Below are 18,378 nucleotides of genomic sequence, written 5' to 3' on the forward strand. Positions count from 1 at the left end.
ACAGGATGTAATAATTCATGGTTTAATGCACATTTAAATTGGGAGTTTGGTTTAGAAGGGAAATGAGGGCATACTTTGGTGGGAGGATCATTCTCTGCCACCCCTGGCACACTGGGGTCATCTTGCTGGGCTCCCACATCCACTCCCCAGCCTTGAGGTTTGGCACCTCATTTGCTCAATTATGGGAAATATCAGAAGCTCACAGAGCAGTTCTGCTCCTATTAGAACCTTATTGAATTAATTAGAAGTGAGGGATGTGTCTGGTTTATTTTTAGTTCAAAAAAGAAAGGCAGGATGTCTCCAACCTCACAAAGACCATCCTGGACAGTGACACCATCACATATTGAATCAAACCCTTCCCCTGCAGTGCTCAGCTCCAGCAGACTGAGCTGCTCCTTCTTGCTCCACCAAAGGAACCCACATGTCAAGCTTTTGATGATGAAGAACACATCCTAGGAGCTCATAACAACAATAAAATATCATTTTGGCAGACGGTTTTGCCCAGGATTTGTTTTACAGATCAACCATTTTGACAGGCAGAGCAAAACAGCAGGAAAAGGAGCCAGGTATCTGGGAGAAAAGGGAATTTTCCTTCTGTATTAGGTGAAAGTTAACACAGTCTCGTGTTTCATATTCCTCCCAGGGGAAAGGACCCATGAGGGCAGGATTGCCGCCCTAAATCTGCTTGATCCCTTGTATGATAAAATGAAAACATACGGATTAAGGGTGACAAATTTGGGTCGGGATCTCCTAATCTGTGCAGCACAGAACTGCACAGTGTGTCACCCAGCTGGGACTTCCAAATCAGACCAGAAGTGTCTCCAGTGCACTTCACATCTTTAATAGAGATTTAATTGCGGAGTGATTGCATGTGATATTACAGAATTATCACAGATTACTTAATTGCTGATGTTAAGCAGATACTTCTCTCAATATGTGTTTTTGTTACTATAGATCCATATTATTTGGCACAGCATTGCCTAAGCAGCAGAAGCAGAGATCATTTACCAGGAGAAAACCACTTTCATTTAACATGTTGGTAAATTTAACAAGCAGATGTGTGAGATTCTTATAATTGGCTGTCGAAAGAATCCGGATCCTGCCGTTCCTAAAGAGCTGCACACAGGGGTGAGCAGCTCAGAAGTGCCAGCGTGTGGAGGTTCCTGCAAAAATGAAGTTGTGCCTGAATGAACCTGTGTTTGGAGCCATTTGGGAAGCTGCTTCTGCAGCCTGAAAATGCAGCTAATCCTGTGCAGGCGCTGGGAGAGCAGATGGGCTGGAGCTGTGATTTTGGCTCGCTCTGTTGGCCCGAGGCTGATGGATGCAGGAGGAGAGGCTGGAGAGTTTTGCTTCTCCTGCAGCCCCTGGGAGGGATCTCCTGGAGAATCATGGGGGGGACTGCTCCATCCAGGGCAAACCAAAAGCCCATCCAGCAGAGAAATGGATTTCTGGATGTGGCCAAAAGCGGGTGCTCAGAAATGTGAAGGAGCAAGGCAGGCAGCCACGCTCCCACTGAACTCCCAGGGGATGTCCCCACCTCTCCTGTGCCACATGTCATGCAGGGGCTCTCCTGCCAAAGTCCCATCAAAGCTCTTCAGGGAAGGATCAGACACAGGTCAAATTAATTCACTTGATGGCATCTGAAGGGCTGCAGGCTGTCTGGTGATGAGTTACATCTGTGATCACTGTGGCCAGAGAGCGGCCAAAAAACAGTTTGAAAAAATGAATTCACTTGGACAAGAGAATAAAAACAGACCCTCTAGCCTTCTTTCCAAAACATCTCCCTTCAGTTGTTTAAATCTTTATTGGATAAATGTCTTTTGCAGCATTCCTGGAAGATGCTGTCATGCATCATGGAATAGAACCTTCTCCACTGTTAGCTATGTGTTTAATGAGAGGGAGCTCATGGAGTTGGAGTAGGGTGTGAGCAGGGAGCTGGACACCAGGGATTTTCTAATTTCTGCTCTCCTGTGCCTCCTAGCTAAGCATCAGTGATGGGGAGATGCAGCCACAGCTAGATTTATTCCTCCTGGTCTGCACTATCCAATGGAAACACATCTCCCTGAGCTACAACATGGTCCCTGAGAGATGACAGTGTCTGGGTTTGGGACATATCCACATAAATATTTTCAATCCCAGGGCAGAAAACCCCCCAGCCTTTGGCTCCACGTGCCAAATCCACATTGCACTTGTGGTACCTCACTCCGGAGCAGAGCTTTGCTGCTTCCCAGCCCCTTACAGGTCACATAAAGGACAAGAGTGATGCGTCCCTTGTTGTCTGTAGAGCAAATTTGGGACCAAAAATTAACTTAATTATTTTATTTAGTCTTTATTTTCTTCTTGCCTTTTATTGTGTTATGTTTTAACTGAGATTTCTTTATTTCCTGCTAGGATTCTGCTAGAATCCTGCTGTTCCACACAGAAGTTAAAACGTATATTACAAAAGGAAACAAATCTTTCTCTTGATTGCCTGATAGATCTACTTTTTAATCCAGACTGACAAATGCACTCTATCAACAGCACTTTTATGCCTCAGAGTTGTTGCATTTTATTTTCCATTGTCTGACATCCCTCAGAATCTGGAAAGGAAAAAAGCAGCAGTGTCTTTCTCTGCTTACCCTTTAATTGATCATTTTTATTATGACAAAGTCCAGAGCCAAACACGTTGTAATCTCAGGTATGGCACAAATGTGGAACAAAAGGATGAGCCCTGCCACTAGAAAGAGCAGTTTAATGGTGCTCAGCACTGTGGGGCCCGTGGCCAGTGGCTCCATGGAACAAACTAATGGGATTAGAGTGGCCCTGGCTCTCTTTCTACCTGGATGGAAAACATACTCCAGCTGTCTCTGTGAATACATGGACAAAATACCCAGTGCCACAAGGGCGTGAAACACAGATGCAAACAGAGTTTTCTTTGAGCCAGGAACTAGTCATGGCCAGTGCTTCATCTTACCTCCTGCTGCTCCTCATGTCCCTGCCCCAGTGCTTAGTGCTGTTCTCTATTACTTCTGTTCTGCTTGTTTTACAGACATTTGCAGGCTGCTTGTCCCTCAGGGTTATTAATTCTTTGCACTACAGCAATACAACAACAAGTGGGGCTGCAGGAAAACAGTTACAGCAATTAAACCCAAGCAGACAGGTCCCTTCCTCAGCCTGATGGAGAGTTGCTCACGAGGTTAAGGCTTTTTTCCTGCCTTGCAGGTGCTGTGGTGATTGCCTTCGTGGTCTGCTGGCTCCCTTACCACATCCGGCGCCTCATGTTCTGCTATGTCCCCTCCAGCCACTGGACAGAGTGAGTCACAATGTGGGGACACAGGCACCTGTGCCAGGACAGGCTGGGGGCTCAGGCTGGGCTGGGGATGCCAGGGCACTCCAGGTGTGGAGGTGGAGGTGGGGATCTGGGAACAAAGGTGTTCTCCAGTGGGGCATTCAAGACTCAAAACCTAATTGCTGCTTTGGTTTGTTTTTTATTTTGGATGTATCACTGTTTGCCAGGAAAATTAAGAGTTTTTGTTTTACCTAAATCCCTCAGGAAGCATTATTTTGAACCAAAAGGCATCATCAGCCCCTCCTCCTCCTCCCTCTCCTTCTCCTCCCTCTCCTCCTGAGGCTGCAACCACAGACATCAGTCTGGCAGCCCTTGATGAAATGACATTTGGACAGGGGGGTTGGTACATCCAGAGTGGATTTCAGTCTCTGTGCCAGAGATATTGATCCCAGCCCGAAGATGCAGCAGCTCCTGTCAGCACACAATTTAGCTCCACGAGGCCACATTTCCTCTCTGACAGGGGGATGACACAGGTGGGGGAATAGCTGTGCTATTACTGGGTCTGGGCCAGGTTATTTACTGGGAGCAGATCAAAATGAAATGCCAGCAGTTGCTGCTGATTAGGAAATGCCCAGATTGTCAGAGAATTCCGGGATAATTACACAGACACACGTGCGCTGCTCACAGATGTGCAGAGGCACCCCCTGCTCCTTTCTGAGGCACCAGGCCAGGCTCTTCAGCAAAGCAGACACCAAACTAATTATTATTTTTAAATATGTCATTAAGAGCTAACGCTGTCTGGGGACACACACTGAGGAAGCCTGAGATGCCAAGGGATGCTCTCTTGTGTCTTCTCCGTGGTGTTACATCCCTGCTCTCCCTGAGACCAGGGCTGTTCCTTTCAAGGGGAAGGAAAGAAAAATCTACTATACCAAAAAGCAGAACAACAATAAAAAACTAAAATTCTATCAATTCCAGACTCAAAATATATTAAATTAGGATATAGCAGTCTACTGAATGGGACTATGGATCCAGCCACAGTAAAATCCAAAATCTATCTTCAGTCATGAAAACAGAGCTCTAGGCACACACTGGGACAAACTCTTGTTTCTCCTTTGCTTTCCTGTATGAAAAGCACTTAAGGCACTGTTCAATTATGTGATGACTGCATTTGCTTTGAGCAAGAGGGGTAGAGAAGTCTTTCTGCAGTTAGTGGGAATTTATGCATTGTGGCTGTATCCATGTAATATTTTTTTTTCTTCTTTTTAAAACCATGAGTAATTTTAGGAAAACACTGAATTTACAAAATGATAGTGAACTATCAATCTGGTGGCTAACCAAGAGTTTGCAGCAGCTTGGTATGTTCATTTATAAACACATGTGCCTTGCCCCTGAAGAAGAGAAATGTTTCCAGTATTAATTCTTCACAACTACACAGAGAAACTCTGCTTGTAATAACTGGATGGGCCATGCAGTCCTTGGCAGTGCTGAAGGGGTGTGGAGGGATGGGCAACATAGTCCAGCACTCTTCTATTTATCTTTTGTTAGACACTGCTCAGACAAGAGAAAAGGTCTGCAATTTTCCCCAAGATAAATGATTCTGAGGAACATCTTCCTGAAAATGAGACCCGTGGTGTTTATAAATGCTTTACCAGCTCAGGGCTGTTGTTTTCAGTTGGCCCAAGGAAAGATATATCCAAAAGCATAAAAGATAATAAAACATTTTCAACCAGTTCTTGTTGAAAACATTAAATTGTGGTGGTTAGGATGTGTTTCAGGAGCATGCTATCATCAGTTTGCCCCCAGAAAAGGAAATGCTGTCCCACATTACGGACAAATCCCAACCCAGGGACACATTGAATGAGCTGATGCTGCTCTCACTGCCAGAGGGAGGAGAGAGCTGCATCTGTTCCTGGAGTCTGGCTCTTCTGCAACCTCTGTAGATCAGAACTGCAGCCAAAAAAGTCAAGCTAATGTGTATGTATGACACAGAAGCAAATTTCCATCTGGCTTCTCAGGTTCCAGAATGACTACATCCAAGGAAAAATGAAGGCATGAGGTAACTATCTTGTCTGGATCCAGGGCATAAATAAGTCTCTAACTGCTGGTGAGTGGGGCAGTATCTCCATAGAGGAATCTGATCCGTGTTTGACCAGTTCTAGTTGGAGATGTAGATGGGTTGTGGTGGCCCTGGCACCACTGGTCAGCTCATGTTTGCAGCCTAGAAAGGTTAGCTGGAGAGCAGCTCGTGTTTTTCTCACCTTTGTGACTTTGAGTTCTTCACACTCAGATTTTTGTCCTTTATCTGTTCTTCCAGTTTCCTTTACAACTTCTACCACTACTTCTACATGCTGACAAATGTCCTCTTCTACGTCAGCTCAGCAATCAACCCCATCCTCTACAACCTGGTGTCGGCAAACTTCCGCCAGATCTTCCTCTCCACACTCACCATCCTGTGCCTGCCATGGAGGAAGAAGAAGAAACGACTGGCCTTCACCAGGAAATCCAACAGCATCTCCAGCAACCACACATTTTCCAGCCAGGTCACAAGGGAAACCACGTACTGAAGCCAAAGGAGGAGGAGGAGGAACGCAATTCATCGTGGAGTCAAAACTTGAGAGAGGCCTCTGTGACTTTCATGCATGGTCTCCAAATTCACGTAACACAAATGTGTTTAGCAAAGTCATTTTTGTTGGAAAAAATAGGCTTTGTTCTGCCAGTAACTTTGAGGTTATTTTCAAGCATTGGCCTTGCCTCTTGTGAGTAATGTCTACATGTATTGTAACTTCAGTCTGGCATAAATCCAGATGTGGTGTTAACTGGGAAGCCAAAATGTGTTCAACTTAGGCAAAACTGTTCTGCATCTCATCCTTTTCTCAGTGCAGAGATGCCGTGTCCACGTCCAAGGGTTTGAGATCGTGTCTCCTGGTGGCACCAAGCAGAGAGTTTGATGAGGAGAAAGAAGCTTTGAACAGAAAGGGATGTTCTTGGAGAATGGATATGCTATCTGTGGGATGTTCAGTGAACGAGGAGTGAAAACTCAGGGAGCCAGGTGGTTATTTTAGAAATATATCCATTGTGAGGAACACAACTGAGGTGCTCAAGAGAGCCACTCTGGCTCCTTGAAATTAAATAAGAACAGCTGATGCCTTACCTAGGCTGGGGTGGCTGTGGCCTGGGGAGTGGGGTCACCTTTGGCTTTAGGGCATCCACAGTGCCTGGCTTTGGTACCACTGCACCAAGAGCAGCAGAGTCTCTGGCAAAGTCAAGAATGCAGAGGCTGTGCCCAGATGGAGCGCTGAAAATGAACAGAAATGGAAAATATTCCTTTTGCCATACAGCCAAATCCTATTTTTTACCAGGGAGAACAGTTTGCTGGCCTGCACTAAGAGATGAGAAAACTCTGAGCTCATGAGGGCTCCAGGCTGCTGAGATAAGAGCAATCTGCCCCAATTCTTTGGCACCTTCAGATTTTTCCCATTCTAATTCCAGTTTTACTTGTTTTCTTGCTATTTCCACAAGGCTGATGCCTCATGTATAGCAGTTGTAGGCAGCAGGTCCTCTTGTTCTACCTTTTCTTGTATTACTTTTTGCTACCAGAACTGTTGGCACACCTATCTGCACCCCCAATACTCACATAGTTCAAATGCAGAGCATAAGAAAGTCTAAACTGGGGAGTCTTCACTCTAAACCCATTTTCTTTTAACAAGCCAGAGGAACAGAAACAAGACCTGAAAATTCTCTTTGAAATTTAAGAGGGGAGGTAAGGAGAGGTAGCATGAGCTTTTCCCCCATATGGTTTCACCTCTGATGGCCCCTTATATGATACAGCAAATTGCTCCAGAGTGTTTAGTGCAGAAATAACAGGGCTCTGGGACAAGCTAAAGGGCTTTTTCCCCAGATGGTGACCTGAACGAACCTGGAGCTGACCATTCACCCTGTGCTGCCTTTGCTGGTGGTGACCTGGTGTCCCCTTTCACACCACATGCCACCAGGAGAGCAGGACTTGCCTCTGAAAGGTGACAAAGTAGAAGAGCTGGCTCAGTTTGGCTTTCTGGGCCTTGCCCATCCCACGTCACCCCTCAGCTAATGAGCAGCTGGGGTCCCCAGCTGGAGCCACAGGCTGGCCCAAGTGAGGGTCACACAGTGGTGGAGACCAGAACCACTGGTGACATCTCCTGCTACAGGTGTTGCATCACAGAGTCACAGAACAGGTCAAGTTGGAAGGGACCCACAAGAATCATCAAGTCCAACTCGCTGGACTTGTGGTTTAGGTCCTGTTGGGCTCAGCACAAAGAGGAAAAACCCATCTGGGGGCATTTGCTGTGAGTTGTTGGTGATGGGTGACTGCTTTTGGGGCATTTAGAACCTGTACCCAGCTGGCCACCCAGCAGCCCATCAGCCACACCTGCTGATGGAGGGATGGGAGGTGATTTTAATGCCTAGTACAGAAACCCTGCAAAAGAAAGGGCTCAAAATGAAAGTCAGTGGGGCTTCAGTTCCTTCTGACTCAGCCAAACTGCAAGCTCTGTTCTGTCATGCCTTCTCGTGATTTCTTGACCCGGTTGTACCAAGCAGGAGGCAGAGATTATATTTGACCAAGCACTTTTGTTGCTCATGGACTGTTGACTCCTCTTCGACAAAGAAAACAGGTAGTGGCAGACAAATAAATAAATTGAAACAAAGAGGAATAAGGGAGACTGATCTCTTCAGAAGGAAATCTGTGGGGAAAAGCAAGTATTTTGTGTGTATGTTGTGTGTGAAATGGCTTGAGCAGGTTGGAAGAAGAAGACCTGCTCATCCAGCCTCATGGCAAAATCCAGGTACAGGAACAGGAGAGGGGGAAAATCTGCCTTGAGAGAAAGAGGAGTCTTGATGTCACATATTTAACATTGGCCTTCCAGGCAAGACACTTCAAATGTTTCTGGATGACCCAAATGGTTTTACTTCACCTCTAAATTCAGCCAGCAGCTGTATTTAGGAGGAGCTTTCTGAAACGGAGGAGGAGGAACGCAATTCATCGTGGAGTCAAAACTTGAGAGAGGCCTCTGTGACTTTCATGCATGGTCTCCAAATTCACGTAACACAAATGTGTTTAGCAAAGTCATTTTTGTTGGAAAAAATAGGCTTTGTTCTGCCAGTAACTTTGAGGTTATTTTCAAGCATTGGCCTTGCCTCTTGTGAGTAATGTCTACATGTATTGTAACTTCAGTCTGGCATAAATCCAGATGTGGTGTTAACTGGGAAGCCAAAATGTGTTCAACTTAGGCAAAACTGTTCTGCATCTCATCCTTTTCTCAGTGCAGAGATGCCGTGTCCACGTCCAAGGGTTTGAGATCGTGTCTCCTGGTGGCACCAAGCAGAGAGTTTGATGAGGAGAAAGAAGCTTTGAACAGAAAGGGATGTTCTTGGAGAATGGATATGCTATCTGTGGGATGTTCAGTGAACGAGGAGTGAAAACTCAGGGAGCCAGGTGGTTATTTTAGAAATATATCCATTGTGAGGAACACAACTGAGGTGCTCAAGAGAGCCACTCTGGCTCCTTGAAATTAAATAAGAACAGCTGATGCCTTACCTAGGCTGGGGTGGCTGTGGCCTGGGGAGTGGGGTCACCTTTGGCTTTAGGGCATCCACAGTGCCTGGCTTTGGTACCACTGCACCAAGAGCAGCAGAGTCTCTGGCAAAGTCAAGAATGCAGAGGCTGTGCCCAGATGGAGCGCTGAAAATGAACAGAAATGGAAAATATTCCTTTTGCCATACAGCCAAATCCTATTTTTTACCAGGGAGAACAGTTTGCTGGCCTGCACTAAGAGATGAGAAAACTCTGAGCTCATGAGGGCTCCAGGCTGCTGAGATAAGAGCAATCTGCCCCAATTCTTTGGCACCTTCAGATTTTTCCCATTCTAATTCCAGTTTTACTTGTTTTCTTGCTATTTCCACAAGGCTGATGCCTCATGCATAGCAGTTGTAGGCAGCAGGTCCTCTTGTTCTACCTTTTCTTGTATTACTTTTTGCTACCAGAACTGTTGGCACACCTATCTGCACCCCCAATACTCACATAGTTCAAATGCAGAGCATAAGAAAGTCTAAACTGGGGAGTCTTCACTCTAAACCCATTTTCTTTTAACAAGCCAGAGGAACAGAAACAAGACCTGAAAATTCTCTTTGAAATTTAAGAGGGGAGGTAAGGAGAGGTAGCATGAGCTGTTCCCCCATATGGTTTCACCTCTGATGGCCCCTTATATGATACAGCAAATTGCTCCAGAGTGTTTAGTGCAGAAATAACAGGGCTCTGGGACAAGCTAAAGGGCTTTTTCCCCAGATGGTGACCTGCACGAACCTGGAGCTGACCATTCACCCTGTGCTGCCTTTGCTGGTGGTGACCTGGTGTCCCCTTTCACACCACATGCCACCAGGAGAGCAGGACTTGCCTCTGAAAGGTGACAAAGTAGAAGAGCTGGCTCAGTTTGGCTTTCTGGGCCTTGCCCATCCCACGTCACCCCTCAGCTAATGAGCAGCTGGGGTCCCCAGCTGGAGCCACAGGCTGGCCCAAGTGAGGGTCACACAGTGGTGGAGACCAGAACCACTGGTGACATCTCCTGCTACAGGTGTTGCATCACAGAGTCACAGAACAGGTCAAGTTGGAAGGGACTCACAAGAATCATTGAGTCCAACTCACTGTTGGGCTCAGCACAAAGAGGAAACACCCATCTGGGGGCATTTGCTGTGAGTTGTTGGTGATGGGTGACTACTTTTGGGGCATTTAGAACCTGTACCCAGCTGGCCACCCAGCAGCCCATCAGCCACACCTGCTGATGGAGGGATGGGAGGTGATTTTAATGCCTAGTACAGAAACCCTGCAAAAGAAAGGGCTCAAAATGAAAGTCAGTGGGGCTTCAGTTCCTTCTGACTCAGCCGCACTGCAAGCTCTGTTCTGTCATGCCTTCTCGTGATTTCTTGACCCGGTTGTACCAAGCAGGGGGCAGAGATTATATTTGACCAAGCACTTTTGTTGCTCATGGACTGTTGACTCCTCTTCGACAAAGAAAACAGGTAGTGGCAGACAAATAAATAAATTGAAACAAAGAGGAATAAGGGAGACTGATCTCTTCAGAAGGAAATCTGTGGGGAAAAGCAAGTATTTTGTGTGTATGTTGTGTGTGAAATGGCTTGAGCAGGTTGGAAGAAGAAGACCTGCTCATCCAGCCTCATGGCAAAATCCAGGTACAGGAACAGGAGAGGGGGAAAATCTGCCTTGAGAGAAAGAGGAGTCTTGATGTCACATATGCCTCATGGCAAAATCCAGGTACCATGAACAGGAGAGGGGAAAAATCTGCCTTGAGAGAAAGAGGAGTCTTGATGTCACATATTTAACATTGGCCTTCCAGGCAAGACACTTCAAATGTTTCTGGATGACCCAAATGGTTTTACTTCACCTCTAAATTCAGCCAGCAGCTGTATTTAGGAGGAGCTTTCTGAAACCTCCCAGGGAAGCTGTAACTGCATTGCTTTGACTTTCATTAACACCCTGCATGTCTCATTTGCTCATTTGAAATATTAAACATTATTACTACACTTGTTCAACACCAGCCTGCTGAAATGTCCTTGATTATCATAGAAAACACTGTACAAAAATTGTTCTTTCACATAAGATGCTTGGTTTAGACTTTCACTACTGAGATACACAGGCAGCTTACAGAATATTTGATCACAGCTCAGAGAAACTGGCAGGTTTGTTTTTGGTTTGACATGACAGTGAGAAAAAGCTGGAGAAAAAGTGAACTTATCATCAACTCTTTCCACAGTGTTTGTTGGGCCACTCTAGTGCTGAGGAGCAGGGGGAATTTGGGGGATTCATCCAAGTGGTTTGCTGACTTCTACAGCTCTGTTCTTGCAGTTTAACAGGAAAGCAGATCTGGGTCCATGGCCTTAATCTGAGATTGCAGCTCAAAGCTACCTCTTCCACTGGCCAAATCTGACAGCCTTGAGCTGAGCAGTGTAAGTTACAGCTGCTTTCATCCTCTCTTCCCTCCTCACCTAATTTTGCTGTATTCAGCTTAGAGATGTGGCTTGAGCTCAAAGAAGTGAGGATAGCTGACTTCAAGCCCCCATGGTTTCATGATTTCCAGAGAATCACTGGACAGTTTGGGTTGGAAGGGACCTTAAAGACCATCCAGTTCCAAACCCCTGCCGTGGGCAGGGACACTTTTCCCTAGACCTGGTTGCTCCAAGCCCCATCCAACCTGGCCTTGTAAAGGAAAGTTGATACAGTAGAGATGAGAAAGGTACAAACTGCCCCATATTTACCACAGAAAAGGTTCTTTAGATGCCTCTTAACAATGATTGAACTGCTAACCCAACAACGTTTTTTAATTTAATCTGATGTGGATGGCTTTTGCCATTAGACGGAACAAAAACTCCCATCCATTGTGTCCCTGCTTTGGCATTCTTCACTGAAGCAGAAGTGAGTGCTGGGGCTCTGCTCATCTATGCAAATTCCCTGTGTTTGGAACTGTTTGTTTTGACTAAAAAAAGAATAAAATCTGTGGAACCCGCAGATGTGAAGTGCTGCCAGATGGATTCTGAGAAATTCCATTCTGAAGAGAGTCTATCAAGTGACCTCTTCAAACGTTATTTTGAGGCTTTGTTTCTCTTCAGAGTGCCCTTGCCAGAGCCATCAGTTTAGCAGAGTGTGAAATCAGGTTTATAAAGTAATTTTGCTATTCAGAAATTTCCCCCAGACAGGACTGTCTCACCACAGGCCCAGCCCAGGAATGCTCTGCTGAGCTTGTCTTTTTTTGTAAGGTGCATGAGACCTCACTTCAGCGAGGTTTCAGAAGAAAACTCAACGGGAAATCAGCGAGGAGGGTTGGCAGGGCACGTGCTGGAGCACAACAATAGCAGGATCTTTGCATTTCCAGCGTTCAGTGAGGCAGCCCTGGGTGTGCAGCTGCTGCAGACAGCTCCTGCTGCAGGTTTGGACCCATCACCTGTGCAGCTGCATGGCTGCAGCCCTGGGCAGGGACAGCAAACACCTCCACAGGGTGCTGTGCCAGCCCAGTGTCCTCCTGGCTGTGTTCTTTGGTGGCTTTAACCAAAGCTGTGTCTGCTGGAGCTCTGTCTGGTTCTTCACATCACAGCTCAACCACTCCTCCTGCTCTCAGACTGGATTTGCTTAGTACAAAAGTAGAAATTGCTGATCCAAAATTTCATGATGCTGTGTCCTGGCTTTGTGATCCAGAGTCCTTCCCCAGCTGTGCCACCTGATAGTCCTGCACATATTGTATTTATGGCAAATATTTTTGAAGTGCACCTTTTTATTTTTACTTTATTCTGAGATACAAAATGTTGATGTGCTTTATTTTTTGTGGCCTGTTGCTCAATGGGGAAAAAATGAATGTTAAAAGTGTGTCAGTGTCTATTTTGTGATATTTTCTGTGACAAAGGGAAAGAAGAGGGTGTGGAATCCTCCTGTATGGCAATGGGAAACACTCTTTCAGTGTAACATGCTATTATTGATACTGTATTTACTGATCAAAGTGTACTGAAATGGTTAATTCCTGATATAGCCTTTGTACTGTATGGTATTTTATTTTGTCATTTATTGATCCTAAGAAATAAATATCTAAATTTAAGGCTTGGGCTGCTTTTGCTTGGAGTGGCAGGTGTGCCTTTATCACACAGCCTGGTTATCAGGCACCCTGGCTGGGGTCTAAACTGGTGGGATTCCATTTGCCTTGAACTGGGACTTGCTGTTCCTCTGCAGAAGGGCCCTGAGTGCTCAGTCCCTGCACTCTGCAGCACAAACTTCCTCCAAACATCAGCTGCTGCTCCTGACTTCAGCTCAGCAGACAAACAGGGGGGCTAGTTGGCTTTGAAGGACACTCCCATCAGTGATGTTTGCCCTGAAAATCCTTCCTGGGATCTGTTAAAAGCACCAGATCTGTGCTGGGCAGAGCAATTGAGAGCACCCAGGACTTGGGGCACGTGGAGGGCAGGAGCCTGAAGGGAAGGAGAGCTGAGCTCCCAGACTGAGCAGCTCCAAGTGCTGAGCCCCAGGGGCACTGCAGGGGTCTGGGCTCCTGCCCTGCCTGTCCTCCCTGCTTGCTCTTCCCTGTGCCAGGCCAGATGTCGCAGATGTTGTATCTTGGCCACAGTTCTGCAGCAGCTTTGCCCAGAAAACTGAGCAGGTTGGGGCTTTATGGCACTGGGAGCTGTAGGGGCACAGCAAAGGAGTCAGCCTCACCCCAAAGAATGATGAAAAAGAAGCAGGTTTATTGTCTTTTAACAGTGAGATTTCCCCTCTTATCCTCTTATCTTTAGCATGATCCTCCCTGGCATTTATTTTTCTAACACAAATGTAATTTTGTGGGGACAGAATGCTTGGGTATTGCCCACAATATTAAGGTGTCCTTACATTAAATGAGCAAAAATCAGTCACCTTCATCCTCCCTGCAGCTCCTGGTTAATGTTCTGTTGTGCAATAGCTGATCTGAGCCATAAAATCTTCATAGTTTTTAACCATTCAAGCCTTTTGTTTTGATTTCTGATAGAAGGGAAGGTGGCTTGGAAAGCAGCAAGAGAATAAAATTTAAATATTTGGAATCATCCATGCCTGGAAAATCTATCTTCTAAAAACAGCTCAAATGGTCCCCAAAGGTTTTTTGGTGCTGCTTCCAGATGAGAAGAGCAGGAGCCTCTATTGTCCCTATAGCATCAAGCACTAAAGAATGAAAATCATTTATTTTATGGATCCTTTGATTTGGTATTCAGCCCTGCTCTGCTCAAAGGTGCATTTTCAGCTCACAGCTCATGTCTCCAGCAGTGGAAATCCACAGCACGTGGCAGCATCCTTGTTTCCAGGCTGCAGGAGATTTCTGTGCTGGGCACGGCGCTCCCAGTGGAGCCTCCATGGTTTGTGCAGAAATCCAGCCCGTGTTCAAGCTGGAGTGAAAAACATTGCTCATGACTTGTCTAGCTCAGGGCTGACTCCTTGAAAAAGCCAAATCCTGGGAAGCTGAGCTTCCCAAGCCTCCCTCCCACCTGGTGTCACGCAATCCTGCACCACGTCCTGCCCCGCAGATGTGAAGGAAAACAGAAGATGTAGAGAGCCAAATAATTCTTTTTTTTCTTTAGAAAGGCACGAGGACTGTGCCTCGAGCCACGAGGAATGCTTTCAGCTTGGCCCTTATTTCTCATTTCAATTATAAAAGCAATTTCCATAGTTCACGAGGGGAAAATTTCAGGCACCTTTCGGAAAAAAATGTTATGTTTTAGTAAGTGGCTTCATAAAACTTAATAAACATCCATGCAGAAGTTAATTTATTTAAAATATCTTTAAATCCTGGTCTGCCTTATTGAATTTGTTTGAACAGTAGATCAGACTGGAGTATATTCATGAGGGCATTTAAGCAATAAGGCAGCACATCACAGTTATTATTCCAGGCCTCCTGTGGGCTGGGAAGCACAAAGCAGAACCTGAAGTGATTTTGGGCACTCAAGTGCAAAACCTCTCCAGAAGCACAGGCACAGGCATGGCCTGAGTGCTGCAGGGTGGCCAATCCAAGCTGCTGGGGTTGTTTTCTGGGAACACAAACCATGCCAGGGGAGCCCAGAGCAGCCAGCCCAGCATCCACGGGCTGCCAGCCCCATCCTGGGCTCACTCAGCCAAATGCCAGTGGGAAAGGATCACAGAGCCATGGAATCACAGGATGGTTTGTGTTGGAAGGAACCTAAAATCTCATCTTGTTCCAATCCCCTGCCATGGATAGGGACACCTTCCACTGTCCCAGGCTGCTCCAAGCCCTGTCCAACCTGGCCTTGGGCACTTCCAGGGATGGGGCAGCCACAGCTGCTCTGGGCATCCAGGGCCTGCCCACCCTCAGAGAATTTCTTCCTAACATCTAAGTAGAGAAGCAGCAAAGTTAGTTAAACACCATATCACTGGTGATACAAACCAGCCAAGCCAGCCAGGAGTTTCAAGAAGGACAAGGAGAAAGGCCAAACATTTGTAGTGAGTGTATAAGGGCATGTGTGGGTGCTGCAGCCACACCTGGGATGATGTTTTGCCTGGGGTTGTGCAGCCGGGAGAAAAGAAAGCTCCAGGGAGAGCTTAGAACCCCTTTCAGTACTTTAAGAGGCTTCAAGAGAGCTGGAGAGGGTAAAAACTCCAGTTTTTACAAGACCCTGGAGTAAGAGGACAAGGGGGAAAGGCTTTTAGCTGAGGGAGGGTAGATTTAGATCTCGCCAGCACCCCAGAATTTCACAAACATATTGGAGATGCTTGGAGATGTAGTAGCCAAGATTTAACAGCATTAGGACACTTCCAACAACCCAGCCCACTCCATCCCTTTGTCACTGCAATGGAGCTCTTGTTTTAGGGATGGATTTCAGGCACAGGAACTTCGGGGATTCACCCAAGGGCCGCAATGAAATCTCATAGACCAGAGCCTCAAACCCCAGAGTTTCCAACAGTCAACAGTGCTTCACCTTTCCCTTCACTCAGCAGCAGCAGGTAGCTCATGAGCTATATTAAGCCTCCATTCCAAGACATATATTAGCAAAACATGCCAACATTCAGCCATTAAAACACAGCTTCTCGCTGGTTGTCAGCAGCAGCAACAAGCTTGTCACAGCCCTTGGCAGCTCCCAGAGAGCTCCTGACATTGTTATCCTTGGGGTCTGCTCCGTGCACACTGCAGGAGGTGAAGCATTGCCTGCTGAATTTAAAAAATACCCAAACAGCAACAAACTCCATTAGCTGGGGCTGACCTCAGCAGTGCCACGGGGAGCTGTAACGAAATCTGTGGCACCTGACATTTTCAATGTTTTAGTTCTCCTGTCCAACTGGAAAGCAGCGACGACTGCCAACAGCATTATTAGTACAGCTCCCACACAGAGCATGAATTCTTACAAAGTTTCACATTACTGCAATAAATCATTTTTTTGTTTTCCTTCAGACCGGCAATTGGAATAAGATTAATTTCTCTTTAGCATCAACACAAGCATGAAATGTCATTTTTTGTGATCAGTTCAGGAAAACACCTGATGTTGTGGTTGGTGCTTTCTGACTCAGAACTGGACTCTTAATCCCTCTCCTTCCTCCTGGCTTGGGCCAGACCAGAGCAAGCAAATGGTACAGGGATTTTAAAGCTGGTCACCAGTGATGCCACAGCAAGGCAGCCAGATTGGTTCATCCTCTTGCCCAAAGAAGTGAGCACCCTTCAGGAGGCTGATCTAGGAAAACACGTCAGCACAAGTCTACAAGCTTTTGAGATGAAAGAAAACACAAATCTGTAGAGCATTTCTTAGCCTTGATGAATCTGAGCTGCACAACTGGTATAAACCTGTTTGCATCTGCAAAGAAACCCAGTTTGTCTTTGTAAGTGACACAATCTAACTCAGTTTCTCTTTTCTGAAGCTTTTTTTTAAAAAAATATCATTTAGCAGGGGAAAATTATGCTCTTCATTCTGTTCACAGCTCCAGCCTTAAATGCCAGAGGTGCTGACCAGACTAAAACAGAAATCAGAGTTCATAGATTGTGTCTGGAAGAAATAAAGACTCTGGTGCTGATTTTTATTGAATACAGGACAATATCTCTTGCTTTTTGTGTATATTACAGGGGTGAGGGAGGAGAGCTTTTATCACAGCATGGCTCAGTGCTTTTTAATAAGTTGTTCATCATTCGGGGCTCACTGGCATTGACTTTCAGATTTCACTTTGTATCTTGAAAAGTTTTCATGGAATTTTGGAGACAGGGAAAAATACATTCTGCCATACTGCCAGTCTCACTCCAAGGATACACCACTACAATCAGCTCCTCATGACTAAAACACAGAATGGTTTGGGCTGGAATGAGACCTTAAAATCATCTCATTCCAATCCCCTGCCATGGACAGGGACACCTTCCCCTAAAGCAGGTTGCTCCAAGCCCTGTCCAACCTGGCTGTGAAGAATATCACCATGAAGAGCCTTGGAGAGCAATGTCTTTGTCCTAGAATGGCTGACTGGTAAAAATTCCTCTCCCCTTGCCCCAGGGTGATATGATCTCTGGGAGATCAGCCATGTTGCCATCATCTGATCCCTGGGGAAGATTCTTCTGGGAGAACATTTAATCACTGAGCTTAATGAAGAGTCAGTGTGTGAGGGGCAGCCTTATACTTGTGGTGAACAGAAAAGCCAAAGCTATGCATAGAGGAACATTAAATACAAACTGGGGAGAGCTTTTTCTGCTCCACTCTTCAGAAAATGCAACATTAATGAACTCTCTACAGGGAGATGGAGGCAGAAAAGGTTTCTGCAGACAGGGGATCTCACTTTGGCTCCCCCCAGCCCAAAACCTCTGACTTTTCAAAGCTCAGCTTTGAGGGAGATTGTGCCCTATCAGCTTAGGGTGTAGGATAAAGGTACAAAGGATTTCAAACATCTTCAGAAAGTGTGGGCACCATCAGTGCACAATGACAATTCTATTTGCTCTCTGTACATCATGTCATCAAAAGGATTCTCAGATTTTCCCAGGGAGAATACAGTTGTGTCAGTAACATCAATGTGTAACCAAAAAACAAAAAAAAAAAAAAAGGAAAATGGATTGGAAAAGGGAAAAAAAAAGAAAGATAAAAAAAAAGAAAGATAATACATTCTGCTCCTTTCTGATTTTTGCATTTTAAAAGACCAGTTAAAAGCTTTTCTCTTCACCCAAAAATCTCACTTCCACTTGTTTACAACAATTCATCTCCCTGTGGTGTTCATTTTCCTGGGAGATCAGCTCCAGGGCTCAGGATCCGCCTGTGTTTCATATCCATCTCTCCAGAAGGCAGCACAGGGTTTGAAGATTGGTTGTCTTCATCAGGAGGAAAAGCCTGTTTTCTGTAAGAAGGGACCATGAGTCACAGCACGACTTTGATGAAACCAGCAGACTTCCTCAGAGGTTGGCATCAGAGTGCTGCAGAATTAGGAGCTGTAGGACCAAAATGAAATAATGAATCAGAGGATGTGATGGGAAAGGTGTTTCATTGGAATGAAAATTTTCAAAACTGAGGGTAAGGCATGTTTATTTGAAATCGAGCCTTTGTCTTGTGAAGCACAAATCACGTTTCTCAGGAAGGTTTTT

The 18,378-nt window shown here is 45.8% G+C and overlaps 1 protein-coding gene across 3 annotated transcripts in view; it reads left to right on the forward strand.

Annotated features, from left to right (window-relative positions):
* NTSR1 (neurotensin receptor 1) overlaps window positions 1-12,903 on the forward strand; it is a 57,663-nt gene extending 44,760 nt beyond the window's left edge. Inside the window, exons 3-5 of one of the 3 annotated variants that reach the window (XR_005628683.1) lie at window positions 3,202-3,292; window positions 5,586-5,913; window positions 8,335-9,467. Coding sequence is in view for 1 of the 3 variants with exons in the window: in XM_039719382.1 (XP_039575316.1) it covers window positions 3,202-3,292; window positions 5,586-5,835 (341 nt within the window). In the remaining 2 variants the exon portion in view is untranslated. Of the gene's footprint in view, window positions 1-3,201; window positions 3,293-5,585; window positions 8,178-8,334; window positions 9,468-10,574 lie in introns of those variants that run through there. The other 2 variants (XR_005628682.1, XM_039719382.1) reach the window with 2 other exon arrangements.
* Window positions 12,904-18,378: the final 5,475 nt, after the last annotated feature.

Source organism: Passer montanus, unplaced genomic scaffold, assembly GCF_014805655.1.
Source record: "Passer montanus isolate IOZ18808 unplaced genomic scaffold, ASM1480565v1 scaffold41, whole genome shotgun sequence".
Classification (NCBI taxonomy): Eukaryota; Metazoa; Chordata; class Aves; order Passeriformes; family Passeridae; genus Passer; species Passer montanus.